The 21,141-nt window shown below is 37.8% G+C and overlaps 1 protein-coding gene across 3 annotated transcripts in view; it reads right to left on the bottom strand.

Moving 5' to 3' along the window:
• zc3h18 (zinc finger CCCH-type containing 18) overlaps positions 1-20,874 on the bottom strand; it is a 38,669-nt gene extending 17,795 nt beyond the window's left edge. For 2 of the 3 annotated variants that reach the window (XM_055173755.2, XM_055173757.2), the window contains exons 1-9: positions 20,677-20,874; positions 18,746-19,647; positions 18,225-18,309; positions 15,105-15,259; positions 14,576-14,671; positions 13,840-13,997; positions 13,411-13,440; positions 13,025-13,136; positions 12,520-12,797 (exon numbers count right to left, since the gene is read on the bottom strand). In XM_055173755.2, coding sequence (XP_055029730.2) covers positions 12,520-12,797; positions 13,025-13,136; positions 13,411-13,440; positions 13,840-13,997; positions 14,576-14,671; positions 15,105-15,259; positions 18,225-18,309; positions 18,746-19,636 — 1,805 coding nt within the window. In that variant the 5' untranslated portion in view covers positions 19,637-19,647; positions 20,677-20,874. Of the gene's footprint in view, positions 1-12,519; positions 12,798-13,024; positions 13,137-13,410; positions 13,441-13,839; positions 13,998-14,575; positions 14,672-15,104; positions 15,260-18,224; positions 18,310-18,745; positions 19,648-20,333 lie in introns of all 3 variants that reach the window. The other variant, XM_055173756.2, reaches the window with a different exon arrangement.
• Between the last annotated feature and the right edge of the window lie 267 nt (positions 20,875-21,141).

The raw sequence follows: 21,141 nt of genomic DNA, 5'->3' as shown, positions 1-21,141 counted from the left end.
AAATAAATCCCAATTTAACCCCTGTACATAATTATACTATATATATTCTCATTATTATTTAACACATCTGTAGTTATGCGCTGGCACAGAGTTAGACTCTTTTGACTCCACACAGAAACAGCAATGCGTGCGGCATGACATAAGGAACATCCTGGTTCTGTTTTTTCGCTCTTATTTATTCTTTTTTTATGTATTATAGAAGTATCGGATCGGGACTCGGTATCGGCAGATACTCAAAATCAAATGACTCAGACTCGGACTCGAGGGCAAAAAAACCTGATCGGGACATCCCTAGCTAGAAGTATAGTCCCGTTTTACGGTGCGCATGATGCAAATTTCGTCATCAGAATAGTACATGCACCGCCAGATTTTTGTAACTGCGAGTACTTTGTATGCATATCTCTAGTATGCATGTGCAAGAGAATGCATTGCAATTTGTCGCAATGTGCATGTGTCAAACATCTGTGTACACGTAAAAGGGTAAAATAATCGATGCTTGCAAGGCTGCATGTTCGACCTTGCATGCATGTTCATGTAGTTGTAAAAAACAAAGTTTTTAAGTAGCTAATATTTTTTTCATTATCAGTAAATAATCTTGCAAATAATGAGGTAAAACTAAACTAAATACCTTGCAAAAATGTTTTTGTCTTTATTACTGTTAATTTAATTGTCATAATCCCCATTGTTGCAGTTGTAGTGTATCCTCCTCTTGTTCATATTGGCTATAAGACGAGTTTGTCCTCTTTATGATTAACCAAAATTTTCCTATGCACATTCTTCACTATACTACAGGCAGCGTGACTCAAGGTTAAAAGGGTGCATAACTGGAGAGACGGCCTTGTAAAAGGGTGTTACTGAGATGTTGCTGCATGTTATGTGCATGTTATGTTAAGGTCAACTTTAAATGGAGAAAGACGGATAAGCCACAGACATTACAGAAAATGCACATAAAATGCATCCAGTATTTGTCCAGGATAGTTTGTTTTTTTAGTTCATTCACACTGCCAATGATTTTCCAGAATCTGCGCGCGCATTCACACACATACCGTAATCTCGAAGAAAAAAAAACCACACACGTTTAAATACACTGTTCTGTCTAACGTATACTATTAAGTTACCATCACCAGTGCTTTTAGGGCCCGGTCACTAGGTCTGCGATTACATCACTCATCACTTCTAGAAGTACTACTGAAATAAGCATTTATGTGTGGTAATACATATGGATCATACTAATAAGCACACAACACTACCTCATATTTCTCAGACACATTCTGCTTTGCAGATACAGGTAAACATTTATTTTTACAAAATCTAGACCTATAAATTTGACTGAAGTATGTTATTATTTCTCCTGAAGAGCCCTAGATTTTAAGTTGGTGTATGAAACAGTTTTTTTTTTATATTACTTTTATGATTAATATAATAATAATAATCATCCCTTAAAGTTTTAGAGTTGCTTTCAGTATCAGTGGTCTTCCCAGATTGCCATGTGCTTCTACAATATCTCTGGATTTTCCAGGTGAATTGCCATGCTATGTGGGAGTTTTTTTTTTAAGTTTCTCATTGATCTTTAAGGTATTTAACAAACATTACGCCAGTAGTCTAACTTAGGTTATTTCACACCTAACAGACTTGGGTACGTGATCCAGCCTAGGACCTGGAATGTCCTTGTTGGGTGACGTAAAAAGTAAACAAACCTGAAACAGGTTTATTACATGTTGCAGAGTGTCTAAAAATAGCACACAGTAACTGAGCTATTTTTAGACTAAATCTGAGCACACTATTAATTTCCTGTTTTGTAGTGAAAAGGAAGTATACAGTTTTATGAAAGTTTTCATACCAATAACATGGTTTTAATGCAAACAAGTTTAAATTGTTTTACATCGTTTCAGAAAACAATTCTTTTGTAATCTTTTATCATAATGAAAAAATGTGTTACTCTGAAATGATTTTATTTATTTTTTAAATTTAGTAAAAATACACCTTTACGAGTTTAATGGGTCCAATTCTAAGTTTTCACTTTTTTCAATTTAAATTACTGTGAAATGTTAATGTTCAAGCATAAAAAATCTGCAAGGTTACAAAGCTCAATGCAAAGCTCTATAACAGAAAATGCCTTTTAAGAACTACAACGAATGGCTCGATTAGATCTCACAAAACTGAGAAGAATCAGATTTTAGCTGATTTTACAGCAATTTACAAATTACTCACAACTTTCTTTCCTGGTCTTTGAAACTAACATAATATGTCTTGGCAGCCATCCACCCAATGACATAACCTGGCTGAGTGAACTATATAAGACGTCTGTACTAAAAGCATACTCAGTCAGAGAAAAGCATGAGGAAAGTAACAACTTTATCACTGACAGCTTGGCAGATGCTTGAGAAGTCAAAAGAAAAAGGAAATTAATATAGGTCATCTACAGTAGATTTTCACAAACACAAACAAGAGCTAACTACAAAAGTGTGTAGTGCATTAAAACGTTGTTTTCAAGCCGCATCCGCGATTAATTCTGGAAATGAACAGTTTGTCTAGAGCACTGTATAGGCCGTTTTATCGGGCGCACGTGCGGTGACGCGATAAGCGTCTGGTCCGAACGTTACTTCTGGTTTCTGTTTGTTTAATGGTCTGACTACTTGCTGAAACTCTTAAACAAATACCTCATCGAAAATAACAAATGTTTTGCGTTCCTATGTTATCTATGTGTTGTTTATTTTGCTTGTTATACAAATAAACTACTTTAAAAGGACTTTGTTGTAATTGATTCTTCGCAGAGTTTACCGGAAGTTACGTGATGACCACGAAAGCCGCCTGTTTATGTTGTTACTGCTGAAACTCTATTCAAACTATGTATAACAACCACGGACATAATTAGAGCACGCAGCCATCTGTCCACGGTGTCTGCTGTATTTTCCTCCTTTTTGTTTACTTCCGGGGTTCCGTTGGAATTTCGCACACGTTGATTCTGACCAATCGAGAAGCAGTTTAGGAAATATGTTCAAATACATGTGGCCAATGAGTGATGTGGATATTATCACATGACTGAATTTTGGTTCGTTTCCACTGGTGCGGAACAGAGCAATCAGTGTGGTGTGAAAAGGAACCAAAATTGCTAAAAAAGCTACAATGTATCATTTTTTTGCTTTTGGTTTGGAACAAAGGAACCAAACTACACATGTGAAAACACCCTAAAGGGGATCGCACACCGGCCGCGCAGCTCAGCGCCGCGTCTAGGACAACTCGGAGGTATTGTAAACCGGAAGTGCACATTAAATAGCGCAGGCTTCGTCAGATAGCGTCTACTTCAAAATGCTAAATATACGTTAGCAGCCAATGTTAATCGTTAATGATTTGGGACAAATATGATGTTATTTAATGGTAAACTATGTGAGTGGCGCTGTGTGGCGCGACAGGGATTTGATCAACTTCCTGAGTCACAGCTGGGCGGCGGGACCTGGCGGCGCCAGTGTGCGTATACTCATAGAAAACAATGTGTTCGACTCGCATGGTGTTTGGGAAGATTTACAAAATGCACGTCAAGTACACAAATTAAATTATTAAAATTCGTCTTAAAGGTATAGTGAAGAGTTTCTTTTTCCGGGTGGATCATCAAGACTATTGGTCATCCCAGTTGTCACTCATTCTGGTGATATGTTGACATAAGGCCGTCATAACTGCTCGTCACTAGGTTCGCTTTCTGCACATGTGCACTTTCAGGTGTATAGGCAGGGTTACCCACCTAAGCTGGGAAACCCTACCGCCTTAACTAGTCCAAAAAAAAAAATGCTGCACAAAAGGCTGTCAAGTGCATCTCGGAGAATAGCGCGGACGCACTTCACCCCGCGAGCGTGCACTCGCTTCACACGGCCAAAATGAGATAAAGACGTGTCCGTCATGTCTGGAGGATCGCTAGTTGATAAAACACGTGTCTGAGAACTGTAAGTGGACTTATGTTTTGGATATATTTAAGCCTGTTATTGTATTAGTCTATAGTTCTCGCAAATTTAAAGTAAGTTAGCGGGTTATTTTGTTGTTTGAGCCACCAGCTAGCTAGGTTTCACGTGCCTGTTGATTAGATATCATTGTTGAGCGCTCTTGCTCACATTATTTATGTATTACAGTAGTTACACTCAAACATTTAATTCATTAATAATCTAGTATGTGTCATAGTTTCTTCAAAATTAAGTTTTATTTGAGTGTTTTACATAAAAATATTTTAATTTTCATAATGATGCATACACCCTACCCCTTTGATTGCCACCCCCCCCCCCCCGGCCCCACCCAACCCTACCACCTTAAAGGACAAGTTCGGTATTTTACACTTAAAGCCCTGTTTTCAGATTGTTTATGGTGAAATAAAACGGTTTTGACTGAAATTTCGACATATGCGGCTGCCCCGAGAATTTTCGCGTGTTTGTGTTTCACCTCCTACCTTTACAATGGGTTTAATGGTGCACTGGAACAATCCTTCCTAAAATGCATTAAACTTTCGTTTACAAAGATGTGAAACTCACCAAGTGGTCAGGGGTGTTCACTGGTATGCTCACACAAAAATCGCTGCAAAATACGCATTCCAACAGGTTTTATCGTAGTTTTTGCCAACTCCATTGACTTGTATTAGATGTGCTGTGAGGTACGGTATTACTCCGCGCCGGGAACTTTGTTTCTATTCTTGCAATAGGCAATGGCGGATTAGCGCCACCATCTGGGCTGGAGTGTCTATTATTCAAGCTCTAAGCAGAAGAATGTACAGGTGTGAGGTGTTTGGAAAAATAGGTCCACAAGTTAACAACGAATGCTAAAACAGCTGTTGGAAAGCATCTTTTGCAGCGATTTTTGTGTGAGCATATTAGTGAACACCCCTGACCACTCGGTGAGTTTCACGTCTTTGTAAACGAACGTTTAATGCATTTTAGGAAGGATTGCTCCAGTGCACCACCAAACCCACCGCAGAGCTGTGAGGCGAAACGCAAACAAGCGAAAATTCTCAGGGCAGCCGCATATGTCGAAAATTCAGTCAAAACCGTTTTATTTCACCATAAACAATCTGAAAACAGGGCTTTAAGTGTAAAATACCGAACTTGTTCTTTAACTTCTGTAGGAAACCCTGATAGGTGTGGTGGTCTACGGTTTCAGACATTCATTGAAGCTCGAATTCTCACAGTGTTTTTCAAAATGTCTGAGGGTCGCAAGAAAAAAAAAGTGTCTATGAATTGTATGACAAGAAGAGAAAGACCTAAGAAACAAGACCAGAGTGTTTTTGATAGACTATTTCACATGCTGGCGTGGCAGACACTGTAAACATGCCGAAAGCAACTTGTAAACAGAGCGAAGAGAAGAACTAGGCTCGTGCATGCTCTCTCTCGTGCACAAGTTTAAAAGGCGTTCCCCTCTCTGGAGCAGGTAGAGTGTTGCCCATGTGCATTTTTTTTAAAAGTGGAGGGGCGGTTCTTTTCAAAAATCCGGGAAAATCTTCCGCTATACCTTTAAATATAACAAACTTGAAAAACCAATGTCAATTTTGTTCGCAGTACATCTGTAAATCATCAGCGAGGAATTTGTGGGTGTAGCAACAATGACTCAATATTCGTGTATGAGAACGGATCTAAAAGTACATCTGCTATTTCATCACCAGATCAATCTCTCAATCTCACCTTTGTGACGTAAAATGACGAAACCTACGTAAAATAATAAAAACCTAAAAAACAAATGTTGTAATGTTATGTACAATTCCAGTATTGCAAGACACAAGATAAACAAGCACACAATAGGCACTGACATAAACAACCTGTTCTCTCGCATACAAAACTATTATGCTATAAATAGTGCTATGTTTTTACTTTATTTCATTCATTGTATTCTTCACCTGCCATAATTTAAGTGATTTGCATTCTTTTAAGAACACATCTGAATTTATTTCCTTCCACACACGTATCATGTTTTAGCACACACATTGTGACACTTGTGTTAAAGCGCAAAGCAAATTTGCCTGCAAAGCAGTGCTCAGAAAACCACAGAGTAATTGCTAAATCAACAGTATCACTTAGGACGTACCCTCTGTAATTTCAACTAATATATCAAAATGCCCTGACATTATGGTGGGGTGTGGAATCTCACAGACGCTGAATGACACAGATTCAGAAGAAGCACAACAATGGATCCATACATAACAATAAAGGGGGCAGACAGAGGAATACACCAGACACAAAAACAATGGAAAAGAGAACAAGGATTGCTTCCTCATCTTTAGACCTCATCCATATAACATCATAAAATGTAAAAAAGCCAGCCTGCCATGAATGTTATTTAATGTGCAAGATTTGTATAGGTTACATTATTTAGGTTATAAGAGCACAATATATGATCATAGATATACATGTGAAAAGTACCAGCATCAAAGTCGATAACATTAAACAAAACTGATAAACAAAAGTAAATCCCTTGTTTCTATGCTTCTTAATATGGTTTACTCAATAATTACTTGTATAATAACTTTAAATAGAAATGCTTGAGACATACTGGAAGTCTACATTTATATAAATATTTAAACATAATAAATATTGACATGCTGTTGTATATTATTATTCTACAAATATTTATATAAACATTTAACTTCATTACACAAATGAGTTTGTTAAAATAATGAATATTGATGTGATGTGGTTGGTATCGTGAATTTCACTGATTTGTTGGCAACTATTAAACTTGCACCACAGAAATGATAATTCACAATAAAAATTACTATTTTTTAATACAGTATTTTTTACATTTGTACTTCCCGTCATTTTTTACTCTACAGTTTCATTTTTTACTCTATTCTACTTTTTTACTATATTAGTTTTTAGTTATGAAATAGTGAAACCAAACTACAGTCAGTCATACACTTGAACTCAAATAGGGTGTTAAATAAGCAAACATCATCAATAATCTGATCTGACACACGCGAATGCACGTGCCGGCACACACACGAAAAACCTGCCAAGACACTTCTAGGCAATCACACCTTTTTTAACGTCATAGAGAGTTGCTCAATACAAGCAAATGTATCATGGTCATGTATTCACCACACCTGAGCAACAATAAGCACCAATGTCCGCTTTTTAATGATTTCCTTCCTCCATTCCCTTGCAAAGTCAGAAATTTCCCTCATTTCATGATCACGTGCGTCTTACTGTTGTAAAACGAGTGTTAGTAATATGTTGTTGCCAGGCCTGAATGCAAAAAGACGTCACAATAACCTATAACAATAGGTAAAACTTTCACCTATGACATGGAGTTACAGAAACTACACAGCTATGCAGTGATTCCAAAATCATGCAAGAGTTGCAGAAGCTTAATTTTTACACTGTATGATGAGTTGTTATGTAAATAATTAATAAAAATTCCTACATTCGTCCTATCTAATACTGTCCATACATGCTTTTCATTACACAGTTTGAATATGTGGTAATATAATGTTTTTAATATGGCTGTCAAAGGATTATTTGCGATTAAACGCATACAAAATAAAAGTTTGTGTTTGCATAATATTTTAATAATTTGCATCAGTGATGCGCAGGTTAATGTATAAACAACCGCAGCCGACAGACATTTTTAACTAACCCGCCCGCAACTCGGACCGCAAAAAAATAAAAATAAATATTGTATCCGACCCGCTCCCTTGCCCGCATTTTTTAAAAGTAGTAATTGTTTAAAATAGTTAATTGGCATCTTTATTTCAAATGACCCGACCGACCGAGACTCATGTATCATAAAAAATATTTTTGGATGACTCGTAACTGTGGGTAATTATGCTAATCATTAGTACCAATGCATTTATGGGGTGTGACGGATCACAAAACTCACAGTTCGGATCACATTACAATTTTTAATGCCATGGATCAGATTTTTTTCAGATCAGCAAAAAAGGGGTGGGAAAAATCTAATACCAAATAAAGAAATTACAAACCTTTATAAAAAAACAAAGTTGCACATTAAGTAAGGTCTGAAATTAGCATTACAGAAATCGAATTAAATGAATTATAATACTTTCTTTATTGTATAAATTAAATAGGATTTTTTTAGAGCTACAGAAGTGATTTCCTCTTTGTCTTGGATTGTTTGATTAACATTAAAGACACAGACTTAAGTGGGTTAATTGAGGTTACTGTTTCTTTAAGAACAAATAAGCACAGACTGGTTTCTGACTCTAATCTATGCATACACCTAAGACATAAACAAATGTTTTTATTCCGAAAAAATACTGTGGAGATCATTTTGTTTGTATGTGTCCTGTCAATAACAGAAAATTTTTATGTTCGCTTGTTTTTTAAAACGCGTCTCTCCGTGTATGCACTACTGAGTGCACTTAAACGCGCCTGCACACACAGACAGTCGCTCCACATAAAAACATTACATTGTTTTTCATTGTTCTATTCGCCAAGTAGTAGGATTGTGCCGATGAGATATCATCGTCCATCGTGATGGGTAACCTACATCACAATGGAGACACAAGTTATGGATTTGAATTTTTTAAGATTTATTATAAAAACGAATTATTTTTTCCACAACATGCAATAAATCCATGACCATTTTTTTTTTCAAAATGCTATAAATCTATTCAATCAATGTATAAATGTGCATTCATCTTTGCCATTTTATATTCATTTAGTTGAACAGTTGTAAACACTTAATGGCAAAATAAGTGAAAAAAATAAACATTAATGGCATTAATCAAAACACTTACTTTGTCATATTAAGAACACTAAATCATTGCTGCGGTTATACTTGGGACGCCGTCGCTTAACATTTTTCACAGCGATCAGCTGTAAAATGTTTTGGTCCTGCTTGATTTTCGTTGACTGAGTAAAATTATGGAAAGTTTTTCATAAGATCCCCTGGGGTCAATGTGTTAGCATGACAGAAACTTGATCCTGTCGGGAGAACAAGCACCAGTCTCCTGAGTGCCTCTCGCGTAAATTGTTAGATGTTGATGGCTTACGTTTCTTTCCCGTCACAGAAAACCACAGGTTTATCAATGCTATTAAAGTATGATTTTGTTTTTGTTTGTTTGTTGATCAGTACAAAGTAGATGAGGAAAACTAGGACTCCGTGTACTCAACGCGCCACCATTGTTTGTTTACATTGCGTGGAATGGTGCGCTGTAATTTTTGGAGCGGATTTATTGCATTCTGTAGAAAAGGAGGAGTGGTGTTTATTGCGTTTTGTGAAAAAAGATGAGAGAATAACACGGCAGATTTTGTATTTTTCGTAAAATGAAGAATTTACTTTTTAATACGTGATATAATACTGATTTTGGCAGTAAAATCTTTATTTTTTGAAAAATTCCATTTATCGCGTTTTGGAACCAAACTCTTCTTATATACAAACAGGTCTCAAACACTACTTCCACCTCTTTTGGTCATACAAACAATGCCACTGGTTGAGCCAATCTTGCTGTGTTAAGATGTTCAGAAAACCAGTCCCAAGGCACAGTGTTTTTCACAAATTATTAGAAAATAAACACATGAATAGCTTTCTTACAGCAGTCTAGGCATTTTAACTATGATTGCAGTGTTTCAACTTCATCAAAAGAAAATAACACACTTCTGCTTTAATGAACAAAACATAGCATTATAATCCCTATAATTATAAGCCGTCTGGAATACCCAGCCTTATTTTCTGCATAAATGACAGTGCAATGAAGCATGGGGCACTCATGAGCTTTCAATGAGCTTTCTGGAACTGAAACTTCACGTTTATAAATTGTCAAAGGCAGAAAGGTCAACAATGCATTTTTAATGTTTGCCCCAAAGATATCTACCAAAAAATGACCTTATTGTGATTCCATTCACACAAAACGAGACAAATCCCTTTTTAGCAGCTTTACGTAACGGTGAAATCTGAGACTAAAATGAATTCTTTTAAACAAAGTGAATAGATGGAAATCTATCTCTTCCGAGTTGGCCTAAAAAATAATTCCCAGAAGGGGTATCACATTCATATTCCTTCTTGAGTTGTTACAATTGATGAGCGCTAGCATTTATGATGATAGTTGGCTTGTTAGCCTAATTAAGTTTTAAATTATTCTTCTGCTTTTATTATTATTGTCATCTTAGTTTCTCATCAACATTCCCGCATAACGCACAATTATGCACTTGCAACACCAACGTGCATTGCAAGCTTTTTCTTGCGTAAGAGTGCTTGTGAGATATTTCCTTTTCTCACCTACACTTGAAATGCACGTGGCTCTTATCTTTCCTTGCACTAGAGAGGTTGTTATGTGCACAGGGGTTTAAAACTATTGAGTAAGTTGTTCCATAGTGAGCTTTCTAGAGTTAAATTAATGGCATCAAGAAGGTTGCGGTCATGACATTGTTGCCAAGCTTCTGTAGCAGCTTCTGGTTTTTGTCCACCAAATCCAGTGGCTTGTCGTAATTGAATAAAAATTAAATAAGTAAACAATTGACTCGCCCCGATACTATTGTATATCAGCGATCTCCAAGGCTGATGATCTCACTATGGGTCATATTGCCCAACACTATAGGGAATATTACATCATGAGAAGACTATTACTTTTTTTATACAAATCGACCAAAACAGTTATAGTTTATTGTTAATTAAAGAAATAGTCCACCCAAAAATGAAAATTAGCCCATAATGTACTCAGCCTAATGCCATTCTACATGTAAATGACCTTTCAGTGGCATTGAATAGTGGGCGCTTGTATGAAGCACATCCATCAGAAAAAGGAATCCATACATACGGACCACCGAGGTCCTGACTCTCTGTAGTCGTAAAAAATCCCAGAATGTTATTCGAAAAAGAGTAGGGGTTTGTCCCGGTATCCTGGCCAAAAACTTGGCCTACTAATCATCCCTTCATAAACCAATTGGCTATATCGCTCCTCTCCACTAATAAGCTGGTGTGTAGTGGGCGCTCTGGTGCAATAAGGCTGCCATCGCATCATCCAATGGATTCCCCTCTTTCATATGTACAGTTTTGAGTGCTGCAGAAGCTATATAAATGTAACAAATTATTATTATTATTATTATTATTATTATATGTGCAGTATGTCTATTGATACAAAACAGTATGTTCCTTGGTTCCTAGGTTGCGTTTGATTGTAAACATATCTAGATCTAAAATTGCAGCATGCTGGCTCCATAAACATTATCTGTATTCATTTGTAAATAAATGTATGCATTAAACACGTTTGGATGTAGTTTCAGTGTTTCTATCTAACCCCAAATCGCAAATCTGGTGCTACCAAATTAAGTCCAAGTGCCACAAGTCCCGGTGTAACTCTCAAATTTTAGTCTAGAGGACTGCTATATAAAAATTGATTGATGGTAGCGTAAATCTGATGCACACACAGTGTAGTTTACTTGAGCCAAGGGGACAGCTGTCCAACATGTGACACAAAACACAATAACCGACCGGTATACAACCAAGTGGAAGCTTATTCAAATAAGTACTGACCACGAATAATGGCAAAGTCAAAACATGCATGCATGGAAAGTGAATTTCCGTTATTGTCACAATAGGTACCTAATGAATTAATATGAACTATGTTAAACTTGACAAGTATTTATTCTTCTTCCTCAGGTGCAGTAGGCAAAATAAGTATTGTTAAAAAATTTGCATACCTGATAGTGTTGGGCGATATATCTCTCATTTTCAGATCGTCATATCGCCAGCAAGCGAGATCGCCAATACACAATAGTATCGTGGGGGCAGTAGTTTTTTTTTAACTTATTGGTGGACAAAAAAAGCAAGGGCAACACTGTCATAACCGTGAGCTTCTTAAAACTGATGCCATTAGTCTATCCGCGTCATTAAAGATCACATTCTTTCAGATCTCATTTTTTAAACCCTAGTTAGTGTGTAATGTTGCTATAATAGCATAAATAATACCTGTAAAATGATAAAGCTCAAAGTTCACTGCCAGGCAATATATTTTCTTTAACAGAATTTGCCTTTCAAAGCCTACAGTGAACGGCCGGTTTGGACAACAGCCCTCTACTTCCTGCTTTAATGATGTAACTAGAACAGTTTCTTGACTAAACTCCGCCCACAAAAACACGTCAGCTGCCAGCTAAGCTAACTGCAAGCTAAGCTGCGGTCGAATTTCCTGCTTGCCAGGGAGTGGGAAAAACAAACTCGGTGGTTTTAACCCCTCTGCGCGCCTAACAACCTCTCTAGTGCAAGGAAATGTCAGTGCCGAGAAAGAATCCGTGCGCATTACAAACTCTCTTGCGTGAAGCAATGCGCATCTTAATGTGAACCTATGATGATGATGATAACCATCGCCAACTATCAACATAAAAGCCTGCTATTAGCGACATGTCTGATGATTGTCGATACATTACACTATCGTCTATCAGCACAACCCTAATACCGGAGCCCTGCAATGTGTGTAGCAGCCAGCCAATCAAATATGGCAGATATCACCAGATATTACCACTTTATCTTAAAGTGTAGGAAAGTGTTGCCGCAGTTCAGCTTCCTGCGAAAGACAGTGTAAATCCTGAGACTCACCTGGGGGGCATGTTCGGGGGTGAACGTGGTTTAAGCGGCTTCTCCTTTTCCTCCTTCTCCCGTGGCTCTCTGGGAGGACGCTCTCTTGGCCGCCCCTCTTTTTCATCCCGTTTCAGACGATCTCTCTCCCATTCCTCCTTTCTGCGTTGCCTCTCCTTATCACGCTCCCTCTCTCTCTCACGCTCCCTCTGCCTGCGCTCACGCTCGCGGTGGTCCCTCTCGCGCTCCCGTTCCCTTTCTCGGTGACGCTCACGAGGGTCTCGCTCCCGCTCTCGGTCCTGATGCAAACAAACAATGTTAACTAAAAAAAAAAACACCTAAAACACTGCCCTAATTACTAGCTTGAGTTCAAGTTCAAATTGACCTATTTTTAAACTAAATCGGAAAATGTTTGGGTCAGATAACAGGACAGTCCCTGAAATAATACCGGTAACTTTGCTCACTTCATTGTAAGCCCTTTAGAAGAAGTAAATATTTATAAAACGCTTAATCAACATTCACTCACAGGGTAGTATGGCAGCGGGGTCTCGGTGTACTGGACACGGAAATTCTCATACTGGCCTCCTCGCCAAAAAGCTTCCATCTCGTAATCGTAGTATGGGTCGGCATACGGGTCACTACGACAGACACAGCAGTTATCAATGCACAGATATTAACAATGATAAGCTTGTATTTGTGGACCTGCCTGTAGAAACCCAGCGTATGTCCTTTTTGTGATTTACTGTTTTAAATCATATTTATATGTGAAGATGATTTTGTGAATATATAACCTTGATATCTGGTATGGCCATGTCAAAGATCATTGTAAAATTAAACTTTGTCCTCCAAATCTCGTATTCAGATTTCACAGGGTTAGATAACAGTATAAGATGTTTTGCTTATAGTACATACCCATAACCTGGATCCCTGAGCTCTACATCTCTGTAAAGTACAACGAAAAGGGGGAAAACATTAGTCTACTAGATTTGTGATTGACTTTATTATCTTAAGTAAAATTTGGTCTTTGAAAATATTTTTTTCCAACTCTTAACCTTTCACCTAATTTTAAATAGCCTGAAGTGTGAAAGTCACTTTTAGAAGTAAAAACTTTCCTTGTAGTTCTCAATTAATTTAGATCATAAAAGCAATTTGCATAGTAAGCAAAGGCAAAATGCTGCATGTCACACCGCAGAACATCCCAACTTCTGCAAAACTGTTTCATGTTAACCATCAACTTGCTTCCTTGAACCTTAAAGAACCAGCAGTGAATATATTTAGGCCACAGATATAAAGTGGAAGAAACCACTGCTGAGCAGTTATTAAAAAGCTGCTTTCCCGTACCCAGAATCTCTGATTTCCCTCGTGATCCGATAGCCGTGCTCCCTGAAGAAATCATTTTCTTTGTCGAAGTCTCGGTCATCTTCGCCTATGGTTACCGTAAAACGTTTCTCCTCAAAGTCTGGTTCCTGCTCTTTACGGATCGTAGCTTTCTTCAGTACCTAAAGGCATGCAGATAGCAAAAAACTTAAAAACGGTATACCGTACAATTCCCCTGCTGGACCAGGGCTTTCCATTATTCAAAGCAGGTGCTTTGCTTTCTAAAAAATCATACTCATCTGACATAAGTGAAAGTATTGTTTTAAGCATGGTCTGGGTATTAAATACAAACAATGTTATCTTAATACCAAAAAGTGAAGCCATTCATTACAATCACAAAACCATTGCAGAACATATTACAAACTCATTTGAATGAATGAGTTCCCCCCAAAAATCCACAGATAGTATCACTCACTTAGTTAGAAATCATCCTTTTCAAGATCATTTTAGATCTAAAATGATTAAGAAAAGTTAATCTACTATTCTATAAGGGTGCAACAGACTTTAAATCAAACTAATATTTTTAAAGAAATGTCTTTAACAAATGGCTCTCACAGTACTTTAAAGTCATCTGCCAGTTGTCGTCTGCCTGCATGTACTGAACTGAACCGTCTATACATTCATAGTACAGGCAAATACTGTTACACCCATACTATTACCACTTCAGCTAAATTATAAAAATCAAGTAAAACAAAAATACCTCCTTAGCATGTCTAAGGCCTCTTTCCCAGGCACTCTCCACAGGAGGATCAAGAGAAGGTGGAGGGGGAGGCAACTCTTCTACCACAGGAGCTCCCTAAAGCAAAAAAAAAAAGATTCAAATGAGAAAACAATACTCCAATTCACACTTAATATATGCTAATTTCTTAAGCAAAATTACATATTTACGAGAAAGCGCAAACAATATTATGAGTTTATATAGTGACTGATGCCCCGTGCATCCATGTCAACATAAAGATCAGCAGGGCGCTGTAGCCCACAGGACACGTAGCAGCTTGCTTTATATATTTGAATTACGCTGTATGAAGCAGAAGCGACAGACTATATATCCACATGTTTTGCAGTGTATTAAGCAGATGAATGTCTGTAACAATGGTGGTGATGTGACGTCACAAACCAACTAATCGATAACTCATATTTATTAAATAGCTAAAAAGTAGGCCGACACCTATTAATTTTGGAAACTAAGAAAGAAACAAAAGAGTGAAATGGACGACGAGGACACATACCCAAGGGTTAGCAGGCATGAGGGGGTGAGGTCCTCCTCCTGCAGGAGGGGCTCCGTTTGGAGAGAAGGGGTCTGGTTTGGAGATGAGGGAGTAGTTGCCTTTATCATTGACTCCTGGATGGATGAACCTACAGATCATGCCCCATGTGCAGTTTCCTGGCAGAGAAATATTATTTCATTAAATAAAAATGTGTCTGATTTAAAAAAAAAAATCTGAACAAAACTTCTTAGCAACTGTTTTCTTCAAAAATTGACTATGTAAACCTATCACATTCATAAGCTTTACAAAAACAAGCCATCACTGTCAATTAAGGACATGTAAAGAACAATAATTTATTAGACAGTGTAAGACCAAGAAAAGCTAGCAATTTTATATGATGTCTACACAGTTTGTACAAGATATTGTATAGATACTGTATGCAATAGCTCCCCCTACTGTTACAATAAGGAAATACACCAGTGTTTGTTCCCATTGGATACAGGATGAGACAAAACTGTCCATATTGATATGGTCTGATGACACACTGATGTTGTGCAGCTAAATTTTTCAAATAAGGAGGAAAGGTCTGTCTTGGAATTTTATTTTCATCATACGCTGTTTCAGTATAGGTGATTGTGAAATCTCACAGGAAGCTTTAACTTGAATGAAAAATGTATCCCACTTTGTAGAATATACCAGGAGATAGAGCTGCCCTATTATGACAAAAATCATTATTGCCGATTTTCACCTTGATATTGTAATTGCGATTATTAAAGGCAGAGTCCATGATCTCTAAAAGCCAATGTTGATATTTGAAATCACCTAAACAAACATGTCCCTAGTACCCCAATAGAATCTGGACCTTCACATATGCAACCCAGGCAACAATGCCATTTAGTAGACACGCACCTTACTGCTAATTGGCTACAAGTGTGTTTTGGTTATCGGCCCGACTCTCTTTTCCAAAGCGATTTTTAGAAATTGTGCACTCTGCCCTTAATGTTGATTAAATTACTTTTACATTGAAGTTTTACATTTAGAAAAAAAATTCTGTTAAGCAACTGCATGGTCAATTCTAGACATCCAAAACGAAATAATATAATGTAAATAACAAATAATTATAGGAGTTATGTTGTTAGCAAAAAATCCTAAATGAATGGCTGAAGGACACATCGACTTATTAATTTTTAAATCTCTGATTCACCACTGTATTTGGTGGCCAAACATACTGCTGAAATGCACAGAAATGAGCACAAATGGACTGCTGTAATTAAGGCTTATGGCGATTATGTAATTATTTCACCAGTAATTGCAAACTCAATTAGTTTTTCGACTTATTGGGCAGCCCTACCGAGAGATTTAGCGTATATCCCCAGGCATCCTTAAATTACTACGATATGAATTTTGGTCCTTCATAATTTTGTTTGATAAAACTCTATCTATAACCACATCCGGTTACATAAGAAAAACAACTTCAAAACAGATTTAAGTTATTTTAGATATCAAGTAAATCACAAGCACTGCATTCAGATTTGAGTAGGGTGACCATACGTCCCATTCTTCCTGGACAGGATTTCTGGCGTGTCTTCCGGAAGTTGTATCTGTTGACCGCATACCCCATTCATTTAAAAACAAGACATACGATCGTAGTTTCATTCTTACTTTAAAATGTAACGGTTGCTTTTCTGTAGTAATAATAATAATCCACTATGACATATGTAGTCGACAAATACGACCGGAAGACGGACCCGAAATCCTGCCCAGGACGCGTCCGGGAAGAATACCTTGTATGGTCAGCCAGCCTAGATTTGAAGTGCTCAGATGCAAAACCCTTTATGTGCGTCTGACATGTATTCTTGTAAATTCGCTCCTTGCACATATCAGCTTGACGTCATATCCGCAACGGGTAAATACGGCTCACCCTTTTCCGGTTTGGCGAAATATGGCGGCGTAAACAGCGGAAAATGAGTCTTAAAAAAGATAAAAAATATCATGAACATTGTTGTGTTCCCACATGCACGTCATCGTCTAAATTCAACGGCGTTTTAAACTACCACGGATTTCTAGCGATGTTGAACTCAGAAAGCGGTGGCTGATGAATATTGAAATGGTCTATAGCGAGTTAAGGTATTTTGCCTTTGTAGGGCAGAACAGAGGCTTTAACAGCTTGAGCAGTTTTTGGAAGTTGAGCAGTGAGCACATACAAAGCGATAAAGAAGGTCAAAATGTAACATGACCATGTTAAGCACAACACACAATTTGAACTCGAACCTTTTGGAACTGCTGAACTCGGAACTCTGACACAAATTACAAGTGCAACCCTACATTTACACAATGAGGTTTTTCGTGCTTCTTCATGGATCTGAAACAGAAAGCCTGTACAGCGACTTCACTTGTGGCTCTGTCTTTGTTTGACACTAATGCCAATCACATATTAACACAATGCGAAGTTAGGCACGTACAAGTACAGGACACAACGATAGACATTTTCCGCCTAATACTACTAGAAAGCAGTACTACATTACAACACGCATATTCTGTCAGACCGGGATTGTTTATTAGCCTAGCAAGCTAACGTAAGGCATAAAGTCTGAGAGATACAAGTTAGACTTAAGTTACCTTCATATCCGTGGATGTATGAAGCGGTATACATTTTAAAGCCCTTCTCTAATTTGCTGGTAGGTGATTTGGAGGAGGACTTGCAAAGGCGATGTACGTCCGTTATCGAAAGTTTCGGCAACTCTTGCAAACATCTAGGCTGAATCCCAAACCGCCTACCTCCACACCACGCAGTACGCAAAGTAGCGCTTTTTACATACTATATAGTATGGAAGTAGGCGGCCTGGGACTCAGCCCTAGTGTAGAACAGCACCATGTTTAGACCGGAAAAGACCGAGCCGCATTTCCGGTAAGGAAGTAGTTACGTGCAAAGAGCCCATTAGCATTTTGTATCAGACTTTTAAAAGACTCTGTCAACAAACTTGTATTTCTAAATGACCTGGGGCTGGATTAAGCACAAGAATTTGATGAATGTATACGTTCTGAGGACATTCGGTTAATGGAGATGCCCTTTCGCAGCTTTTGCATCTGAGCTCCTCAATTGCTGATTGAAGTACATTCATCACATGAATGAACAGCTACCTTTCATGAAAAACCTGCAGATGGGTCTAGGTCTGATCTTTCTGTCCATGGGGTCTTTCACCTCCCCCTCTTCCAGATCATCATCCTGTGCAAAACAGTAGGATGTAATAACATAAGACATACATTTCTGTTTCATTCTAAACCAAAGGCAAGGGATTATATAATCCAATTTCAAATGTCTTAAATAATTATTGCACATGTTAATTTTCTGACTTGCTAAAAGTCTTTGGTCACCTCATATTATCAGACCACTATATCTCTAAGCAAACACATATGTAAACGTCTAAAAGGATGTGTTGCTTCTATTGTTTTTTTAAACCATGATGGGATCTAAATTGATAACTAAATAAAAGATATATGGAATGAGTTTTATTAAACTTGTTCTAGCATGCCTACCATATAGAAAAAAAAATATTTTGTTATGCATTAAATTTTTTTGCTCATCTTGAAATCTAAGGCGTTTCTAACCATGCCGTCACAAATTGTGCTGTACCTACGAGAGAATAATTCAGCATACTTACATCTATCTCTCCCTCGTCGATCTCTCCATCATCTTCATCTTTCTTTTGATCCCGAAACGAGTGTCTTCTGCCTCTTTCCTGACCCCTGGAATCCTCCTTTTTTCGTGGACTATTATCTGGGGGCAGAATGGGTTTCCTCTCTTTCCTCTTCCTTTTCTTTTCCTCCTCTTCTTCATCCTCTTCATCGTCCTCTTCTCCAGCAGGAACCTTTCCTGCATCCTCTTCCTCAGGAGCAGCAGTGCTCGGCTCCTCAGGAACCTCCTCATCATAATCCAGCTCGTGTTCATCTAGATCTCTAGACACAGAAGACTCATCCTTCAACTCACTCACTACCATCGCCGCTCTTCTCCTCCTTCTTTCCTCTTCCTCCTCATCCTCCTCCTCAACCACAGCACGGCTAGACTTGGTAGTTTCTTCTACGCCATCATTGTCCTCCTCATCTTCTCTTGTGTCTTCCCTCTCCTCCACTACTGGGGTGAAAGGTCGTTCTTGGTCTGGACCTGGTGAATCAGGATCTGGCGATCTTGGCGTCTCTAGAATTTCTTCCTCAGGAGATCTGCTAACCTCCTTCCCGTTTCCTAGCCCTGTACTACAAAGGTCTTGTTGATGGATGTCTTCTCCCTCGTCCACGCCCATCTTGTAGTCCTCCTGGTCTGAGAATTCTTCTGGATCTCCTCCATCAGCTGCTAGCCTGTCTGCATCATCAAAGTCAGAGTCTATTCCTCCCTCCTCTTCTTCATTTTCATCATCATTTAAAAGCTCACTGTCCGATATCCCCTTGTTTTCTTCTGTCGGGGACTCGGGTGACTCCAGCAGCTCGCTGTCAGAGAGACCCTTCTCCTCCTCCTCAGGGGATTGTGGGGATTGGGTTGGGCTCTCAGGGGTATCCATTAGCAAGAACTCTGCAGTAGAAATTCAATGGTGGCCAATAAGTAACAATAACTAAATCAGCTACATTTAAAACACATTACTGGCCAATAAGTAACAATAACTAAATCAGCTACATTTAAAACACATTACTTCAGTTAAAGACTAAATATAAAGCAATTCATTCAAATAGTTACATCTTATATTTTTCAGTAAACACATTCAGATAGACAGACTAAAATTTATAATGCATGAATGTAAACTTAAAAAAAAAATGTTTTATTGCTGCTATTATTTTACATATAAATAAATATTGTTTACCAAATTCAGCGTAAATATGTTTACCATTTGCAACCTAGTTTCTGACAAAATACCAAAGTATTGTTATTATTGTGAAATTATAAAATAATGATATTTCGTCAAACAGTATAAGAAGCTTCAATAATATTTCAATAATTTGGCAGTTATCATTGTCTCCTCATGACAGTTATAGTTAATACCAAGAGTAATGATATGATATTTAGGCAGAAACTTTGATTACCATAGTAAATTTGTTTCATTTACAGAAACAAGCCCCTTGTTTAGCGAACACTGAGACACTTAACAATAACAAATGTATATTAGCATGCTAACGTTGTTATAGCATATCCGCATCCAAAACTTTACCAACTTTCCATATTTACACAAACTCCAATCAGTGAATCATACGGAACTTGTTTACCTTCTCAGATTTAAGGCAATGGATTCATGAGAGGGCGACACATGTCTTATAAGCCGCTTTATCTTTAACGAGACAGCTCGTTGATGGCGATGCGGCTAACAGGCCCGAATCCTGCGCGCTCACTAGACAACGACGTAATATCCGACATTTCCCGCACGATCGCGCAACTTAAACATCGAAACGTGACTGTAAATAACAAAATGAGTTGATCTGCGACCCTAAATTCGCCGGTTATCGTCGCACGTTGTTTCTTCGATGCACGCTGACTAAAGTCTCATGCAACAATAAAGCGCTGCCGCCTGCAAAACACAAGGAGATCGCGAATTAAAACACATTCGGTCACCTTTCAAAACACAGAGTCTCGGGAGACAGGGTCTCGATGTAGGGAGTCACCCGGTCTCTCTCTCTCTTCGGGGTGACTGTGTTGAAACAATGAACGATTTTGTCGGGGGTTCTTATTTTTCTTTACCGGAGAAATTCATAAACCCTGCACGACAGAGTGAGGGCGGCCATTACACAGACGTCATCAAACCGCGACGTCTGCTGCAGGGTGACAGTCTTTTTTTATTGCCAGTGACATTAAAATCAATAAAACAGTACAATAATCACTTATAAATCAAGATATGTTATACCATTTTGTCTAACAAATATATAATAAAAAAAGAAAAAGATAATAAACAAAGAATAGAATTAGAAATAATAATAAATATATGAAGTTAAAAAGTGAAATATTAAAAAGATAAATTAATGATAAATTATAATAATAAAACTGCTACGAGACTATACAGATAACTTTAAAAATACATAG

Source organism: Misgurnus anguillicaudatus, chromosome 15 (assembly GCF_027580225.2).
Source record: "Misgurnus anguillicaudatus chromosome 15, ASM2758022v2, whole genome shotgun sequence".
Classification (NCBI taxonomy): Eukaryota; Metazoa; Chordata; class Actinopteri; order Cypriniformes; family Cobitidae; genus Misgurnus; species Misgurnus anguillicaudatus.
The sequence above is the reverse complement of the archived record's forward strand: the minus strand, read 5'-3'. Positions and strand labels throughout refer to the sequence as shown.